Source organism: Ascaphus truei, chromosome 4 (assembly GCF_040206685.1).
Source record: "Ascaphus truei isolate aAscTru1 chromosome 4, aAscTru1.hap1, whole genome shotgun sequence".
Classification (NCBI taxonomy): domain Eukaryota; kingdom Metazoa; phylum Chordata; class Amphibia; order Anura; family Ascaphidae; genus Ascaphus; species Ascaphus truei.
In genome coordinates this window covers 98784158-98804252 of record NC_134486.1, presented here as the reverse complement: position 1 = coordinate 98804252, position 20095 = coordinate 98784158, and the positions used below count along the sequence as shown (strand labels likewise).

Below are 20095 nucleotides of genomic sequence, written 5' to 3'. Positions count from 1 at the left end.
GAGAAGCCTGAGTTAGGCCTCGGCCAGGGTGGCGCTGAGCGGGCGGGCGCGCTCACGCTGGCCGCTATGAAACACATTGAGGCAATGTGTGTGGCCAGCGTGAGCGAGCGCCTGCGCATGCTTGGCGCTTCGCTGCTTGCAGAGCAAGCAAATTTGAATTTCTCGTCGGCAAGCACATCACGTGAGCGGTTCACCCAATGAGGGCGAACCAGCTCGTGACGTCATGGCCATGCCCCCCGAATACCCCCTTCCCCCCCCCCCCACCCCCAGAGAGAAGGTACTGTCTGTTTTTAAGGAGGATAGGAGACTGGAGGATTAGCAGTATTGATGCCCTGTGCTGTGTATAAAGCAATACTGCAAGAATACTGCAGACACTGTATGCAAAGGTATATTTCAACTAATTGAAAACACAGGAATACAAAACTAGGTTAAAATAAACCCCAAATTTAAAAAAACAAAAAAACGTGACCTGGTCGTATATATAGTTAATGTAATTCAAAAAGGAAGTAACAAGGACCCCTTAGGAAAGTTAGACAGGGGACATAGGAAGGCAGGTTTTGTACATGTATGCATACCTTTATTTATATAGTGCCGGCAGTGTTTTCAACGCATTGCAAAGAGACTACATCAGCTTTTCCGACATGAACGATTTATCACATTTATATTTTTGAGATGTAATATGCACATACAGAAGTTTAAACAAAGCTTATATACATGTGACATACTCTCGTCAGCCCAATAAGATGTGTCACAACTTCCAAAATGTCTACAGTTCTTCAAGTCCCACATGGCGATATATCAGATGGCAACAACAGGCCGAATTAGTGAGTGTTCTCTGCCATGAACTTGTGTCCCATGTCCTTGCTCTGAAGTGTAACGAGCTTGCATTCTGGTTTCAGATGTGGTCTTGGAGAAGGCAATGCATAAATGCATCTTAAAGCCACTGAAGAGCTACATTGAGACCATGCTGAAGGAATTCCGCACCGCGGACGGGTCGTGGAGGCAGCTGAAGGAGAACCTGCAGCTGGTCAGGCAGAGGACCCCGCAGGAACTGGGTGTGCTTACTCCAACACCAGATTTTGTGGATGTGGAAAAGATCAAAGTCAAGTTCTTGACCATGCAGAAGATGTATTCCCCTGAGAAGAAAGTGATGCTTCTGTTGAGAGTCTGCAAACTCATTTACACGTGCATGGAGAATAACTCGGGTATAGCTGCTATAAATTTACATGTTTTTAGAAAAAGCTGTTTTGCTTTTGCCACAAATGGATGCATAAGCATACAATTGCATAATTATTTTTTTCTTAACTCTGATTTGCAAAAAGCGTAATGTGTCACAGGAATATGTTCTGATTGTCTGAAGGCTCCATGTTTCAACTAGTGGGAGCAGAATAGAAATGCTGGAACTATTCTGACAATCGGCTGATACAATTGCACGTGTGTTCATATGAGCTAATGGTCATACTGTATGAGTTATGTAGCACTAACAAAATTCTCCAAAAGTGGCATGGATTTACATACATAGTAATATAGGGGAGGGGGGAGGGGAGGAAATCTGCCTTGTATCATGGCTTCATAATGTCTATCCGTAGGACAAGACTGGAACTCAGCTATACATTATTTTCTCAATAGTATTTCTATTTAAATAAAGCCTGTGGTTTGTTTTAGTATTATTTCTTGCATTCTGTTAAAGACATTTTCCACAAATGTGTCTCTATGTCCTTGATGTATTTTGATTAAGGAGATGACCCTGAGCGTACTGTCTCTTCCATGGGTCACTAGCGATCTGGCATATGGAACAAGATGGTTTCCGGCGACTTCAGTAATTTTGGGGTTGGCGCTCTGAGCACATTGGGCTATGTTATGTAACCTGATGGGTTCCACGCTGGTCAGGACTGGAAATGATCCAGCTGCCATGATATTTTATCATAAAGTATCGCGGGTTAAAATACCTAAAAACCTAAACCTCATTTTATATAAAGGAGACCACAAATACTCTCCTTTATTATAATGTATTAAAAGAAAGTCTGGTAGAGATCTCATCCCCTGTATCTGTCATTTCACACCTGCTTATGTATGTGACCTGATAAACCCTTTCACTGCCAGTATTATTTACTGGGGTGCATCCACTGTAAGTGAAGATTTTTTTTAGGACTTCTACATCTGATTGATCACATTGACCGTTTCTGATCATATCTTCTAGGGAGGATGTATGGGGCTGATGACTTTTTGCCAGTGTTGACCTACGTGGTGGCTCAGTGTGACATGCTGGAACTGGACACGGAGATTGAATACATGATGGAGCTGCTGGACCCGGCTCTTCTGCATGGAGAAGGTAAAGTGTTGTTTGTTTGTTTTTAGATTTAGGACATATGGTGGCGTAACCATAAAGATGGTATGCAGTTTTAAATTCTCAACACAGGTTAACTGCGCTTTTCCCAGAGTCTGACTCAAGAGCTCTAACTTCTGTGCTACGACTTTTATACACCTAGCACGGTTCAGCAAATCTGTTAATATCCTTTGGAAAGGGTTTGCATATATGCCTGATATCAATGTGCACATACTGTATAATGCAATGCTCCAAGTAAAGTAAATGAGTCATAACTATGATAAAGCAATTGAAACATACACAGCTTTCAGTGTGCTACAATTAAAAGCACAACCTATTGTAAGACATTGTATCAGCGCTCACCAGTTCCGTGTGAGATGTTTCACATAAACTTCAGATGTTTTGCTCTTGGTATTTCTGGATATAGAAAATGGATAGCGAATGAAGAGAACCTTAGTACATGAATATAAACAATCCCTGCAAGCTCTAAGCCGAACACCCACTACAGTGTGTGTGTACAACAAAAGACACAAATTCCCAATGCTACATCCAATATGACCAAAAATATATAGTTAAATACTTGTGTTTGTTTTCTCATAAGTAAGGGTCATTTACTTAAACTCTTTGGCCAAAGCATTATAAGCCTGCAGTCACGTCATGGCATGGTCAGTATGCAGGTCCTAACACTACCTATGAAAGAGTGGTCATGCCGTGACGGGGCTGCACGTGTATGCTTGTAAATTGTCAACTGGTAACTATATATTTTTTGTTATATTGGATGTAACATTACCTAAAATGCGGCGTGAAATGACACGCGGGGTGACGTGACGCCGAAGACAATGTAGGAGACACTGCAGAGGCCTCACGCGATCCCCCAGCACTTAATTTAAATGCAGTTGGACAGAGCGCGGGGTCTCTGCAGCTGCCGCGCCCCCCCCCCAGAAAAATCTTGCGCCCCCAATTTGCGCACCCCTGCTTTAGTACATGGTAACAAGTATGCCCCGTTTTTTAATGGGTTGGTGGCACTTGTGTTGCATGTGAACATGTTTTTCCTCCTGAAAATATAGGGGCCAACACACTTAACTATTTTGTGAACTGATAAAGTAGGGCTGTTCCTGCTTTAGGAAACCACCCTGCTTTACTAAGTAAAAAATTATTATTATTATTACTATTAATAAAAGAAAAAATGCGGACTGCACCTTTTTTATTGAGCAAACTAAACTAATCTGAATGCTTCCTGCAAAGAGGTAACACAAGTTGACGAAAATTTTCCTTGGCTTCTATTGCGTTATTTTGTAGAATGTACTTGCTCATGTTTTTTTCCATGGCCGAATTCCTGTGTTATTATGTGGTCAAGTTGCACTAAGTAGTTCCTTCCTGTTGAGTGAGCGGTATGTTTCAGATAACTGGGAGAGGCGGCCTCCTCCCTTCCTGAACTAGTCTTTTTCAAGCCTTCAACCAGACACTTTCCTGTAGCACAATGTTCTGGCATCTCAGGAGATAACAAAACACTTGACAATGCCCGATAGCCAGTATGATGTAATTAATGTAGGAGCAACACACTTAAAAAAAAGTTTTAAAAGGAAGATTTCACTCATTGCAGGAAAAGCCAAGACATTCAGGCGCTCATTCAATGTTATGAAACTGTCTTCCACATTCTGGAGACACTCTGAGAGCTCATTTGCAGGTCATTTCCCAGAATCCCTTGCTGCAGTGGAAGCACTGTATGCTATTAGATGATGGTGAAAAGCAGGGTTGCAGACCTGTCTGAGGCGTGAATGTGCTCACAAGTGATATTTGTATTTGCTACATTCTGGAGAAGATTTTACTCCATTAAAATGGAGCCAAGATTTTGTCCTGCACAGGGCAGATTGCTTCATAGCATATTGAGTAAGGGTCTCCAGCTGCCATGGATATACAAGTCAGAGGTGGATGTTTGATGGTACTGGAGAACATGGAGTACCACTACTTTATTAATTATACACTCACAAGTTCCAAGGAGAATGTTTATATTTTTCAAGCATAAATATGGTATAAACATTTCTGAAACATGGTCCCTAAAAACTTTTCTCCAATGTTTAAGAAATTAAGAATTAAAAAAATGTAATTTTACAGACTTCTACCGCTGTTTCAAGTTTGACTGCCTTTTGCAATCATTACATTTCAGACCAAAAGTACTTTGTCGCGTTGGTCCCTTATTTTATATGGGGGAGGAAAGGACAATGACAAATTAGGTCACAGGATTCTTCTGAAGCTACAATGAGATTTTGCCCCTGGTCATCGGATGATTTCTTGGAATAGGCCATGTGTGTGATTTTGAAAAATAACAGGCCTTATATCCATTGTAGTTCAGACAATATGTTAAATCCGAATGAATACAGTGGATTTGCCTCGAGTCCATGTTTATATTACCTACACAATCACCACCATTGCTTTTCTTCTATAAGGCATAGTAGATTAAATCGTTTTAATTAGAAGAAATAGACTTTAAACACCAACGTGTTTGGACAAAAGCAGTGTAAATAAAATTGTAGCACCTAGTATTTGATATTAACTACAGATCCCCTGTACTTAGAACATTACGATTGAATTGGATGCCTTGCCAGGTGAGGCAAGCAAAGTCCAAAGTGGTAGGAGGGTTGTGGGAGTGTAGCAGCAAAAGGTCTTTACCATATCGCTGGATGTTTAGTTTCCATCGGAGAGAAGTACCCCAAAATAGTCATGTGACCTATGGCACCTGATATAATTATACCCATTTAATACGAATGTTTATGGATTGGGCTGGTTTGGGTACGTCTACCCTCTGCATCCCTGTTTTCACCAACGTGTGCACAGTGCAAAATAGCTATAGAAAAACAAAGTGAAAATGTAATGCTTCAGAAATATAATTTAGTCAGGATGTTCAGCAATGTGTCACCACATCAGAAAAAAACGAAAGACGAGACAAGACTCCATAGTCTTGCTTTTTGATAAATATATTTTCTAGAACCGCTTTTTGAATTTGCCTTTTTTTTTTTACCTGTGGTTCGATTTTGTTGTTGACAAGCCAAACAAGTGCTTCTGTTTCTGCTAGACAGGGTTTTTAGGTGATTTTCTGTTCCACTTCCTCTGGAAAATCCTTTTGGTTTTTTTTCTCTCCTCACAGGAGGTTACTACTTGACAAGCGCATACGGAGCACTTTCTCTGATAAAGAATTTCCAGGAAGAGCAAGCCGCGCGCTTGCTTAATTCCCAGGCCAGGGATACCCTAAAGCAATGGCACCGGAGGAGAACAACCAACAGAACAATCCCATCTATTGATGACTTCCAGGTAGGGTGCGTGAGTCCACCAGTGGGCATTGTAATCAGCCTGTGGAATAATGGAGTACCGCCAAGTTACCAGTCTCCACAGCAACAACAAAAAACTTGGGTCTGCAAATTGTGTTGACATATTTTTCACCCTCATCAAATATTGATTTCAGATATGATTTTCTGGGGCTCCTAAGAATGCCACCAGTCATTTTACCCTTGTGAATTTGTATTGGGGACTACTCGGCCTAGATCAACACTACTTTGTAACAGATGACGGATTCTGTCTTCTGCCCGTAACACCTTGGCTGTCCCCCAGTATGCAATGCATTGAAGGTCCCTCTAGTCCTTAAAGACCAGTTATTGTACACTGCATGGTATATGGGGTTGTGCTGTTCTAATTTGGGCTTGCAAATATATCTTTAATATACACTCACAAGTATTAACAAAGCAGTAACAGTTTTTGTGACGTGTCTGTAAACGCGTTCCGATTTTTCCAGCACTCTCACACACGTTGGCTTTGTTGTTTCACACTGTAACAGTCTGAAACTTTGTATTGACCCACACTGATGTTTTCATAAAATCCAAGAGTTTTATTTTGTTGTATTATTGGTCTGATTATCGCTGGCAAGTGAATTTAAACTGGCAGAGTTTACTCTCAATAAAAAAAAGTGTGCAAAGGAATGTTTGAAATAAAATCCTCACAAAAGGTTACAAATCGGTTAATTGTTCAGACAGACTTTTCTATTTCTTTGCATTGCAAAGCCGCAAAAGTCTGTTAGAACTGTATTTTTATTTATTTCTCTAAAACCATGCAATTCCCACCTAGGTATATTTTGCTGTTTTTTCACTGCAAGTTTTTTTATGTATATTTATTTTTTTCAAACGTTGTTTGCTTCACTTGTGTGTGAATTTTCGCTTAGTGAAATTTTTGCGTAATTGTTTTTTTTTTTAATAAACTTTTTTCAAACTAAGACAAATTCATTAAAAAAAAAAATTGCTAATTAGCTGCAATGTTGCGATGAATTCAAACTTTTTGGTGAAAATTTAACCATTTCTAATTACGATACACATGAAGTGTGACCAGAATTAAAATGAGAGTTTTATATTTGAGGGAAGCCTTTGAATAATCAAACAAAAAAGGTGTCATAACGCTCACCAAATGAATCAGTATTGGATATTTGAGGTTGCCTATGTTGCCAAGATTGGCAACTGGTGCTACCTATGTGCTGAGATAATATTGGTTTATCAAAAAGGACAGCAGTTGAAAAAGATAACTGTTATCCCAAAAAGAAGCACATTTGAGTGGTGCACTCTCAGGCGGTTAAAACTTAATTTTTATTTCTGCAATTGTTATATATATATATATATATATATATATATATATATATATATATATATATATATATATGAGAGAAAAAGAGAAAAAAACAGGCGCACACCTAGTGCATTAAAGTAAAACAAACATTTTATGGAACATTAAAAAGACAAATGCCCACTCACAAATCAGAAGATAATAACGAGCATTTATGAGATTGGCCCTCATAAGCCACTGGCAGCGTCTCAATCAGCAATGGAGTCTTCTCCTACACACGTGTTGCGCAGTCTCCTTCGCCGGAAATGACGTCCTCCCGGCGTGTGTCCCGCAACAGGAAATCCCTCCAGGAAACAAGGACTGTGTCTGCTTCGTTCTTGCTGTTGTACCACCAGAGATAGTGGAAATCTGCCAGCTCCTTCTTGTATGGCTTGCCGCTCTCAATGCTGCATCCACAATGTACTGTGTTCAGTGGGAAAGTGCCTCCTCCGTCTCAGCCACGCCCTACGCGTTTCGTCATCAAGGATGACTTCATCAGGGGATCCCCTGATGAAGTCATCCTTGATGACGAAACGCGTAGGGCGTGGCTGAGACGGAGGAGGCACTTTCCCACTGAACACAGTACATTGTGGATGCAGCATTGAGAGCGGCAAGCCATACAAGAAGGAGCTGGCAGATTTCCACTATCTCTGGTGGTACAACAGCAAGAACGAAGCAGACACAGTCCTTGTTTCCTGGAGGGATTTCCTGTTGCGGGACACACGCCGGGAGGACGTCATTTCCGGCGAAGGAGACTGCGCAACACGTGTGTAGGAGAAGACTCCATTGCTGATTGAGACGCTGCCAGTGGCTTATGAGGGCCAATCTCATAAATGCTCGTTATTATCTTCTGATTTGTGAGTGGGCATTTGTCTTTTTAATGTTCCATAAAATGTTTGTTTTACTTTAATGCACTAGGTGTGCGCCTGTTTTTTTCTCTTTTTCTCTCATAGGTATTTTCAAGGGAGTTGTGATCCCTTTCAAACGGGCTGCCATTACCTGGATGCACTTTATTGGAACGGGACTCTATGTTTTTTAAGGTTCTTTTTTTTGGTATTCACCTAAGTTGTTAATATCATTCAATATTTTTATTTTATATTTTTAGTATTTTTCATTTTTTATATAGCATTTTTATTAAAGTTTTTTATTACATGCATCATCTTTATAACATAGGATCCTTTTTTATATTACCACCCCTGGCCACCCCATTGGTTGTATCAACACAGTAGCATACATACTCACAGTTAGGCAGGTTGTTTATAGTAGGCGCTCCTTTGTATTTTTGTTTTGTTCTGATATATATATATATATATATATATATATATATATATATATATATATATATATATATATATATATATATATACATATATACACATCAATGAATTTTACATAAGTGTATGTTTAAAAATAAATAAATCACTATATAAATAACTAACCCCGTTTAGTAAAATAACTTTAAAGCTAACAAACATTAAATTATCCTTAAAGTGCGCTTGTAATTAATTATGTATACACTCATGTAAGTAATGGAGGTCTGCTGTATAACATCCATTCAGCCAACCATTCATTGGCTATTGAACTGCAGCAAGTCACAATGATTGGCGCTTCAGTAACATTGGCAATGCCCACACTATTTAGTACGTAAGAGCCACCCTCCATGTACTTTCCTACCCCTGACGAAGCTCCACCCAAGGAGAGAAACGCGTAGGGCGTACGGCGTAATAATGTTCATGCTCAGTTTAAAGCAATAGTAAGTCTGACTAAATACACCGAACACCCAACCTAATGCCAGAATCGAATCCACAGTGATTTCATGCAACAGCAGAGAAACGCCTGTTTGTTGCACACTGCACTATATACAGTAATATGCCATGTACACACAGAGCAGCAGCTGATTCTTGATTTAAATGCTTGTATCGCTAATAGGCTTGTGTTTTTCCACACAGAACTACCTGCGAGTTGCCCTGCAGGAAATTGAAACTGGATGCACAGGGAAGACCCTAATCGTTAGGCCCTACACAACTACAGAAGACGTCTGCCAAATCTGTGCGCAAAGGTTTAAAGTGCAAGACCCTGAGAACTATGGCCTCTATCTTTTCATCGAGGACACCTGGCAGCAGCTGAGCGAGGACACGTACCCTCAGAAAATCAAAGCAGAGCTACACAGCCGGCCTCAGCTTCAAGTCTATCACTTTGTCTACAAACGCATCAGTAATGACCAACAAGGCATCAGCTATGATGGTGAAAACGCGTAGGGTGCAGACTTGTTGAAGTGACTTTCTCGCTTGACAGGTTCATTTTGCATCTTATATGGCTGGCTGGCTTGCTGCCGGCTACAAATAGGAGTATGGAGATGGAAGTCTTGATGGGATCTTGCATGTTCTTGTAAACCCACGCCAGTCATGAGATGGTTACCAGTGGCCAGAAGATGTGGTGAAGGTACAAGCTTCTTGTTTATAGCTGTTACAGTCCAAGGATTGAGTAGGATTTGGATGTTCTGGACCAAACACCTGGCATTCTCATGGAATACTCCGGACTTCAAAAATGGAGGGTCTTTTCATTTCTGTGTCCTTGACATATGGAATGAGAGTGAGGTGACTCTCCACTCCCAATGAGTGAGACGTTAGTGCCACATGGAACAAGCAGGTGTTTAACTACTGTGTGATGCCATCTTAGAGAGACAATATTGGTATGGGGTATTGAAAAGAAAATACGTTTTTGTTTATGTATATATATTTTTCTAAACGGGTTCTTTTTCAAGGCGAAGAGCAAGCATGGGAAAATACCTCCTTGTTTACGGCATTTTTTGGCACTGAAAATTTCACTTGCCCTTATACACCAGTCGTCATACCTCTCAAACTTGTAAATATGTGGAGGTACCAAGACACTTTCTGGATTTTTCACTTGTACTGTCTATTCATTTTATAGTTTAGGAGGGGGTTCATCAAAACTTTTGTATTATGTATATATTACTATGTATATTTTTAAAGATCACAATTCACTTTTTTAATAATTGTTATCTTTAAGTGTCATAAGCCACTCATTGGCTATTGTTAGCTACAATAGATATACATTTTTGCATTTATTGGTTCTAAATGCATCACAAGTGGTGTCATTCGACTAAACCAGCTGTGTTGACACAGTTTTTAGAGTGCCTTTTTTTGCAAGCCTTTGGCTTCTTAACCACATTAGGGTCAATCTTCTAGCAATAACACTGCTGCATTTTCTCACATCAACTTCACAATGAAATGGAACAGTTCACTTTGCTGCCCAACCAACCTCTACTTCTGTTGCTGCCACAGCTAAAGCCAGGTACAAAAAGGTGAGACCTCGCTTTGGTCTTCTGCTGTATTGTGTTTTCCTAATGGACCAATCAAGTAACATCTGAAATGAAAGGATTCAGTCTTCACATCACACTGCTAAAGTGGGGTTTGTTGTTGTTTTTTTACACCAGACATTCGAGAAGTCGAAGCTTAAAGCAAAGACCGCAAACGACAGCTTAAAACACACTGTTAGGTATAACAGAAAACACGAGAACAACATAAGCCTACATTTCACCATTCATTTTCTTACATGCAAATGCACCCAAACAACATCCAGGGATTTAAAAACGAGGGGAATACTTTTTCATGATATTTCTGGGCCTATTTTTTAATTTTTTTAATGGAAATATGAAAAATGGCTGTAAAGGACAGGTATATGTAACCATAACTTTAGGATGGGAAGCATCAAACAGATATATATATATATATATATATATATATATATATATATATATATTTCAGGGAAATTAAACAAAAATAAATAATTGTGGGGGCTCAATAAAGATGTCGGGATAAGGTGTTATGTATTTTCATATGAGAACTCTGCCTCCAACGAGATAGGAACAGCAGATTCCCACAAAAGATTGCTAATCCCCTGACGCTGTGTAGTTAAAGTAAGAGTTCTCTTTTAAGAATCTCTGTGACAATTACCGCATCATCAGTCGAGCATTATGAAATGTTACTTGGCGAGTGCTTTCCCTTCCTATACTTAACATCCCTTCTGAAGCAAGATCTGGGTATTAGGAAGAGCCAATGAATTCTGCCTTTCATGAGGTTGTAGTAAAGAACAATAAGCCGAGTGCCTAATTCCTTCTGCCAGTCGCAGAGAGCGAGCGCACAGCCATCATGGAAAAGGGAATGGTTTATACTGTGTTGACACCAATCTTGTGTTCAGTATACTTGTATATGTTATTGTCAACTTGCTTTAGTTTGGTACCTCACGATGGAACAGCAGAGGTCGTTTATGGGCAGTTCGTTAAAACTTTAATGTGCCAGTTTCAATGTGTCTTTCTGTCCCAGAATGCATTGCATCGGCTTGTAAGCACCGTGCGTGTTAGAAAAACCAATGCAGAAAGTACTCTCCGGGTCTTGTAATCGAGAGAGACGCTGTATTGACAAATGTGTGTGTGTTTAATCAGTAGCTACGACCCTGGGCTTGTAAGAAAGTCAAATACAAGTGTAAGTGGATGTTATGTCTTCAGTGGTTCTGTTCTTATTACACAATATTGCAGTTAGCTGAGTAAAACAAGTATTTATTGGCAACTTTTGTCAAAATAGCTGCATTAATTTGCATGACCTCCGAGTGTTTTTGTGAGGCCAGCTCTCCTGGGATAATTGCCTTCCTAGTAAGCTGCAAAAGCTGGAATTGCTTACCAGTTCTGAACGCCATGTCCCAGGAACGCATGTCAGGGAAACTATGAAAACAACAACATTTTGTTAGACATTTCGAGAAAGCAAATGCTGCTGGCATTACATTTTCTCCAATACGCCACCATTGTGAGCCACAAATAGTGTGTGCGTAATGGTTACATTCATTGAGCCCCCAAGCGTTTCAACGTTTATCATTTCTTGACCTGTGCAATGACGGCGATAATCGGTATTTAACTTGATTTATTTTCAGATGAACGAGTATACAGTAATTACAGAATACAAAATTCACCTCCTTTTTTTTTTTTTTTTTTTTTTAACTCCCATCTATTTCGAAAAATGCGATCTGAAAACTGTCCACATACACGAGTACGATGTGCAGCAGCAGCAGGTCACAATAGCAATTCCTCTTCTCACTGGTTCTCCAAGGCCTGTCCCAGTGTGAAACTCGTACAGTAGGAAAACTGCAGATATCCAGATTCGTTGGCAGGGGGAATGCAAATAAGCACAACGGGGGCTACGTATAACCAATAGTTTTTGTTCACGGCATTGAAAGAGCGCATAGTGTCAAAATGTATTCTTTTCTCACTTAAAATCAATAGCGGCATTTTCTGGTATTTCATCCTGTTCTTGGATTCTGCGCTTATTTTAATTATTGATTTGAACGGCGTCCTGTTCGGAGATAGGAATGCATTAAGACTTGTTTGCGCCTCCTTGCACCCAATTTTGACGTGTTTTTGGCGCACAAAAGTGGCGCATGCTTTAAGTGTAACATTCCATATCATTTACATAAGTGCACCACAGACATCCAAACTCGCCTCTAACTCCACCTCCATAGTGCCATTTTATAAAGTTGACGCGCACACCGCGCAACACTTACAAATGGGTTTTATGCATTGGCGCACAGAGACGCAATTAATTGCTATTCTTCTGTGCATCTGTTTTCCAACAAAATCACTTCTAACGTTATGCATAGCCCCCTATGAGTGTTCTATGACGATAACATTATTTCTAGACATGCTGCTGCTTGCCACTGTGGTCGGTTCTGTTGCAGGAAGATAAACTGATGTTCTAACCACAAATGACAACAAATAGATTCACCGTTTTCATTATAAAACAGTGACGTATTAAATACAACTTATTGTGAGCGCTTCTGTTTTGTTCCAAACAAAGATCACTTTTAATATGGTTTCCCTTTGACGTTCCTGTCACCGTAATGTGGAAATCAAGAGGCTGCCTGGACTGATACTGTATCTTATTGGCCACTCGCATTGGATAATTTCCTTTAAACGGAGATATTCTCGCTCTGTTTAATTAATTAAGCAGCCCAATGCAAAAGAGAGTGAGGCAAGCTCCGATGAGACAAGGTGATCTTTGTGGTTTGTTAACTCAGTGCTAGGGGTAGTCTGCACCACGTTGCAGGCTCTCGAGCACTGAATGAGCTTGGCAAGAAGTGTCCTTTCAAAGCTTGGTTCTGCTGGGTTGCAATGCACTGTGCAGTAGGCATCCCTCTGCAGGTGCAGTCCACACAGTGACCTTTCTGCGTCTTTCTTGTGATGAGCTTTGCCTTGATTTGAGCAATATATACAAAATATCTTTTATATAAACTGCTGGAACTTTCTCAAATGTTACCAGCGCTCGTTTGACAACACTGTCCGATGCAGTGCATCAATGTAACCTCCCCAAACACCCGTCTTCATTTTATATATCTATTTCATAGAGATTTCTATGGCAGTTTCAGGTAAACTGTAAGGTGGTTTTTTTTTGTTTTTTGTCTTAAATATAAATTGTTGCCATTAATGTGCATGTGATTTAACTTTTAATATATGAAGTACACGTTTATCTCTTGCTGGTTTTAGAGCATCACATTTATATATGTTTATATATACTTTTTGTCTCCGTAATGCAGATGGTCCTTAGCAGATTTTTGCCGTACAAAATGGCGTGTGTCGTCATTCTGTATTAGACGTGTCACTTTCTTGTAAGAGGATATTTGTAGCCTTTATTCGTACTATTTAGCAGGTAAAACTAGACGTGTTTTGGGTCCTGGAAAACCAACTGTACCTTTTAAACCGAGCAATGTTTGTGTGGTAAGCTGCATAGGTTAGGGGACTTCCATAACAATTGCTTGGATATATCTAATATCCGGTATGAGCAGAGGAATTAATGGGACATACTTTTATGTACAAACTGTTGCGGGGTCAGTTGACGTTTTCAACCTTTTTTACTGCCATATAAAGCAATCCATTTTTAGCAGCGAAGGCATCTGTAGCTCGAAGTAGATATATATCCAGGGAGTAGTGCAAATGCAAGCCAAACATAGAAGATCTGTCTCGTAGACTTACAGATGGTAATAAAGACATTTGACTAACTTTCCACGTGCCCTCGTGTGGATACATCCTCATTTTGAACACACATCCGCTTCCCCCCACAGACTTGAACTTTATCACTGCAGTTAAAGTCCAAATCACACTTTTGCAGGCACCAGGTGCCCCCGTGGAGTTTAATGCAATCGTCCACATCTAAATCAGAAAAGAAAAGTAAATGCAGGACGGGTATAGAGCAGCATACAGATCGGTGCAATCAAAGGACAGAACTCCGCCCTCTCCAACATCGTACCGGCTGTTTCAGAACGTAAAAGTATGTTTAATACGTAATAAGTACGTGTCGACCACACTGCTCAAGTGCAAAAAAAAATCACAATGGCAGATACTGAATATATTGCTTTTATTATTCGTATAATGAGAGAATGCAGCAGCGATTTCTCATGTTATACTTCTCACGTCTTTTCATTTAGTTTCAGATTTGCAAGCCCAATAAACGTTAATAACCTCACCCGCAGCAATAGTCACGATCACACCATTACAAACGCTAGTTGTAGCCTGCCTAGAGTGTCATCAGCCACCTGTAAATCATATTAATAAACCACAAGAAAGAAGTGGTTATTAAAGTGTGTGAGCTGCCGTCACCTCTAATTTCGGCAGATTGGGTAAATGTATTCATATGATCATTGATGGGGGGAACTTGAACCTGACATTGCTGGTGTGCTGTGCACTTTGCAGTGCTCCTTGCTGCGGTGTAGCTTTGCATAGCCTCTAATACTCTGGTAAAACTGAACCAATGTAAATCAAGCTATTGTTGCGGTTAACCTCCGGGCTGTTTTGGAATAAGCAACCCAACATTGTGGATGCTAAATCACAGTAGTAGTATATGTTTATACTAAACCAATGTAAAAGAGGGATATTCCTTGCCATGTGTGCCAAAAAAGCATGATTGGTTTGCAGAATTCCCTACTGGATTCCGTGCCTTGTACTGGTCGGTTGTTCTGTTTTAGTATACATTTAAAAGCACACACTATAAAACCACACTGTAGCTACCCACTATAACAGAGGCCTTGTTCCTCCATTAGGCCTCTAATATCAGTTGGAAGTTGCCGTAGAAAGCGAGTTACAAAGTAGTTGCCGGTATTAATGGTAAAAGCAATAATATTCTGTACAATTGGTTGTTGGTTTTTTTGCCAAACATGAAAATGGATCGTAGCATAGTGATTGCTTTAAAATGTTGATTTATTTTGGGGCATTTTGTATACCACATACAATTTGTATATCATACATGGCACAATGTAATCTTACATGCAGCTACACTTGTGTCCTTTTAGCCGCTTATTAAAGCAAGTTAAAGGTGTATAGCCTCTTAGCCACACACCTTGGAGTTGCAATAAAGTGCAAGCCTGCAGCCATGTAACACCATCTGTCACATTTAATGGCTGCTTCATTATTTAAGATCTGTTTATTAGTTTTACAAAATGTAATATCTGCAAACCTCACAATCACAGATCTCTCTAAATATACATTAAGCTTCTGCTTTTCTTGGCAGTGTGGTGAAAGAATACGCCAGTGATCATCAATGAGTTTTAAATGTAATTTAAAAAGAAATACATTTCGATCAATTTAAAAAAAACATAATAAAAAAATAGAACTGGCTAATTTCATAATGAATAATTTGATGAGAATTAAATCTAGAAAATAAAGGCAATATATATATATCAAAACAAGAAGCAAAAACTTTGGACAGGGTAAATAGATCTGCACTTTTAAATTTGTCTCTGTGTAAATATAGAATGGTCAGGGGCATGTGAATGGAAAAGTTACGTTGAGCTCTTTCACTTCAGGAAGAACAGTGGGAAAGGAATGGTAAGGTGTGCTTTCCCCTACGTATACCTAGGGAAGGACCTGCATTGCAGGAACAATGGTTGGAAAGGATGGGTAAGGTGTGCTTTCCCCTACGTATACCTAGGGAAGGACCTGCATTGCAGGAACAATGGTTGGAAAGGATGGGTAAGGTGTGCTTTCCCCTACGAATACCTAGGGAAGGACCTGCATTGCAGGAACAATGGTTGGAAAGGATGGGTAAGGTGTGCTTTCCCCTACGTATACCTAGGGAAGGACCTGCATTGCAGGAACAATGGTTGGAAAGGAATGGTAAGGTGTGCTTTCCCCTACGTATACCTAGGGAAGGACTTGCATTGCAGGAACAATGGTTGGAAAGGATGGGTAAGGTGTGCTTTCCCCTACGTATACCTAGGGAAGGACTTGCATTGCAGGAACAATGGTGGGAAAGGATGGGTAAGGTGTGCTTTCTCCTACGTATACCTAGGGAAGGACTTGCATTGCAGGAACAATGGTTGGAAAGGATGGGTAAGGTGTGCTTTCCCCTACGTATACCTAGGGAAGGACCTGCATGGTAGGAAGAATGGCTGGAACGGCTTGGTAAGGTGTGGATTTCCCATACTTATACCTAGGGAGGGACCTGCATTTGTAGCAGTGGTCAGGCATGGGCTTATTTGGCAGCAGTAACGACGTGAAAAGAATGTTGTAAATGGTAGAGAGTGATGTCTTAACATAGGATTAAAACAGTACTGTATTGGTCTGCTGGTTCAGACATTAGACGTGCAGGTGGCAGAGGAGTTATAGAAGAAAACTTTTGTATTAAAATGAATTTAATGTGCTGGCACATACAATTTTACTCTGGTAGGGTGTACAACAGGGCTCTTCAACAGGCGACCTTCAGAAGGTCTTGGAGTGAAGCCAGGTGCAATTTTGTTCACACTAAAGCTCGCATACAAAGTATTGTACATACAGTATATATGGTACTGATGTTAAAAAGTATTAACCGTCAACATTTTGCACGCATTCATACATGTTTAAATGCGTCCTAAATTAAATTACAATACTCGTGGCCATCCTAATGTTAATTTATTTTCTGATCCGGCCCCTTTGGAAAACTGGTTGAAGAGTCCTGGTGTACAACGTGAATATACGTTCAAATAAAAATAAAACACTAATGTTATTTAAGGCTACTTCATTTTATATAGGTTGCTCTTGGAATAAAAACACAAATTGGCAAAAAAAAATATTGAATTGATATTCATAGGAAAAAAAACAAAAATGTAAGGATTTTTTTTTTTTTAGATGAATATTTAATATAAAATGTGTGTTTTAAAACTGTAACCTACCACAGATAAATTGGGATTTGTAACAATGATGAATGTGGTTGAATAGATTACTCCTCTGTATACATATACCTGTCATATAATATGTATTTTGCACATAATAAATGGTAAAATGGTTTGGTAAAATTGTCGTGTTCATTTTTTATTATTATTATTATTTAGCAGATATCCATGCTATAGCAGGCTACAATTACTTTTACTTTGTATTACAATTATAGCCACTTTAGTGTCAAATTGTTTAGAGAGAGTGCAAAGAGGAGCAGGGCATGATGGAGGATGGAGGAGAGACGGAGAGACAGCAAAGAAAGGCGGAGACGAACAGCAAGGAGAGGAGAACGAGAGACGGCAAAGAGAGGAGTCGGGTGACGAGGAGGGAATGGAGAACAGTGTGCACATTGGACAGGAGGTAGTGCAAAGAGGGATAGAGACAGATGAGATAAATAGGAGAGGAGGGAGGGTAGTGTACACAGAGAGGAGCAGACACCCTAAGGCAGGGTACGCAAAGAAGAGGAGGACATGATGGAGGAGAGAGTAAGGTGGGAAAGGGGACAAGAGACAGCAAGACATTACAGGGAGGGGTGAAAACAAAGTAAAGTTTAATTATGTAACCCCTCCTTTCTAGCTCTCAGACATGATTATTGCTAAGGTGGGGCCATGCGTGGCCTACGGTCAGAAGATGGGAAGAATACGAACGCAGGATACAGATGGTACAACGGGTTTACTGTATCCTTAATTACTAGGCAACCTGTGATCTTCAGCAGAGGATCCCCATATACAACATACAGCAATAATATAATTTCCACTAATGCTATGCAGGTGCAAGTCAGTAACAGTGGTGCATTAGCCACCCAATCCCTGCTACGTTGGCTTGTGATGGTGCCAGCACAGCGTGGGAGCTCGTTATGTACGAACTGTTGCAGGCCTGTACTTTGGTACTGCTGTGCTTTATAGCCGTTGATGATCGCCGCTGCCGCCGACGCTTGAAGTCTCGATCACGTCTCGACTAACTCTCTGCTCCTGCTGCTACGTGCACACTCTGCAATACTCAACCGAACCTGAAAGCCCTGAGGTGTATCTAGATCTGACTCAATATGGCTGACCCCTTTTTAAAGGCTTCTACCTCTCTCACTCTCTCATAGTCCCTCCTCTTCCAGAGCCGTTATTATTGGCTGCTCTCATGTCCATTAAAGGCACAGGTCCAGAGTACATTGGAGCACATCACACGGGGTTACAAATAATGACCTTTCATATCAGCTTATGTTACGCCGGGTAAAGCTAGTGTGTGTGTGTGTGTGTGTGTGTGTATATATATATATAATATATATATATAATTATTATTTTTTCACATTTACGAGAATGCCACAACAACCATATAGATTTCATGAAGATAGAAGCAAGATCACAATCAGCAAGGGAGTGAGACAGGGTGACACCATGTGACCAAAGCTTTTAACAGCAAAACTTGAACTGTTCAGGGCGTTAATTTGGGGGGGGGGGGGGGGAAGGACTTAAAGGGAGAGGAGGTGTAAATTAGTATGTGAATATTATTGTATGGCAAAAATGGTAACTGTTCTTGGAGATTAATCTGATTGTTCTCTTTCCAAGTACTCATAAATACATTGTTCCCTTCCCCAGTGCTTCCAAAATCTGATTGTTCCCTTCCCAGTGCTCTCAAAATTGACTACTACTATGTCAAATAATAACAAATGACCGTCCCTATTACAAATTATTCCCCCACTAACTGTATCCTTTACCCCAACACAGACTGCCCCATCATTAACTGACACCTCCATCGACTATCCCCACTACAATTATCCCTAACCCTTGCTGAACTACCACTGTTAACCCCAACCTCAAAAATGATCAGTCCCTCACCAACTATCCTCTTCTAGGCCCCATCTTATCCCTCATCCACCCCAATGCAAAATTACCTGTCCCACCTTGCTACGCATCCTCCTTCCACTCCACTCACTCCCCCTCCTGCCCCTCCTTCCCTTTCCCCAAGAGACTCTGCCCCACCCATACCTTCATCCAATGCCATCCTTCTCAAGCCCTGTCCTCACCACCCCATCCCTCACCACAAGCCAACCTCCACTCGACATGCCAGCCCCAGTAATCTCCTCCTTGTCAACTCCTCTCACCTACCCAGGGGGGAAGCGGCCGACCCATCGGGGAACCGAGCAAAGCCCTGCCGCCTCTGCCTTTCGCCCACCCGCCTCTGACTTTCGCCCACCCGCCTCTGCCTTTTGCCCGCCCACCCGCCTCTGCTTTTCGCCCACCCACCCGCCTCTGCTTTTTGCCCGCCCAACCGCCCCTGCCTTTTACCCGCCCACACTCCCGCCGCCCCTACCTTTCACCCACCAACTCACAGCCGCCGCACGCCGCCTCTCACTCACCCGCCACACTCAACACACACCTGCTGCCTCCCGCCCCTACGCACCGACATCACTCACCAGCTGCCGGCCGCACTCACACCCCTACACACCAACATTACTGACCTGCCGCCGCCCGCACTCAGCACACACCCGCCGCCTCACACCCTAGCAGGACCCCCACTCACAGCCAGCACTCACAACCCACGCGCCACCCGTACTCAACACCCACCCGCCGCCTCACACCCTAGCGGGACACACGCCTCACATTTTTACATCAGTTATGTCACCAAAATATACATTGTACTGTGGTGTGTTTACAATAAAACATTTTTAAACAACAACATCGTATTACATTTTCTTCCATCTTTCTTTTAAACATTATTATCCAACCTTTCCACCAAATAGTCATCCTATTGTTCCACGATAAATAATACTACATATTACGCATTTGCATCCCGGGCAACGCCGGGTATATCAGCTAGTGTGTGTGTGTATATGTATATATATATATATATATATATATGCAAATATAGCTGTATGCTCATCT

At 40.9% G+C, this 20095-nt stretch overlaps 1 protein-coding gene across 3 annotated transcripts in view; it reads left to right on the top strand.

Annotated features, from left to right (window-relative positions):
- The window catches only part of RIN2 (Ras and Rab interactor 2), a 151014-nt gene extending 133715 nt beyond the window's left edge, over positions 1-17299 (top strand). For all 3 annotated transcript variants that reach the window (XM_075596257.1, XM_075596256.1, XM_075596258.1), the window contains 4 exons: positions 900-1205; positions 2201-2332; positions 5472-5635; positions 8917-17299. In XM_075596257.1, coding sequence (XP_075452372.1) covers positions 900-1205; positions 2201-2332; positions 5472-5635; positions 8917-9225 — 911 coding nt within the window. In that variant the 3' untranslated portion in view covers positions 9226-17299. The remainder of the gene's footprint in view (positions 1-899; positions 1206-2200; positions 2333-5471; positions 5636-8916) is intronic.
- Positions 17300-20095: the final 2796 nt, after the last annotated feature.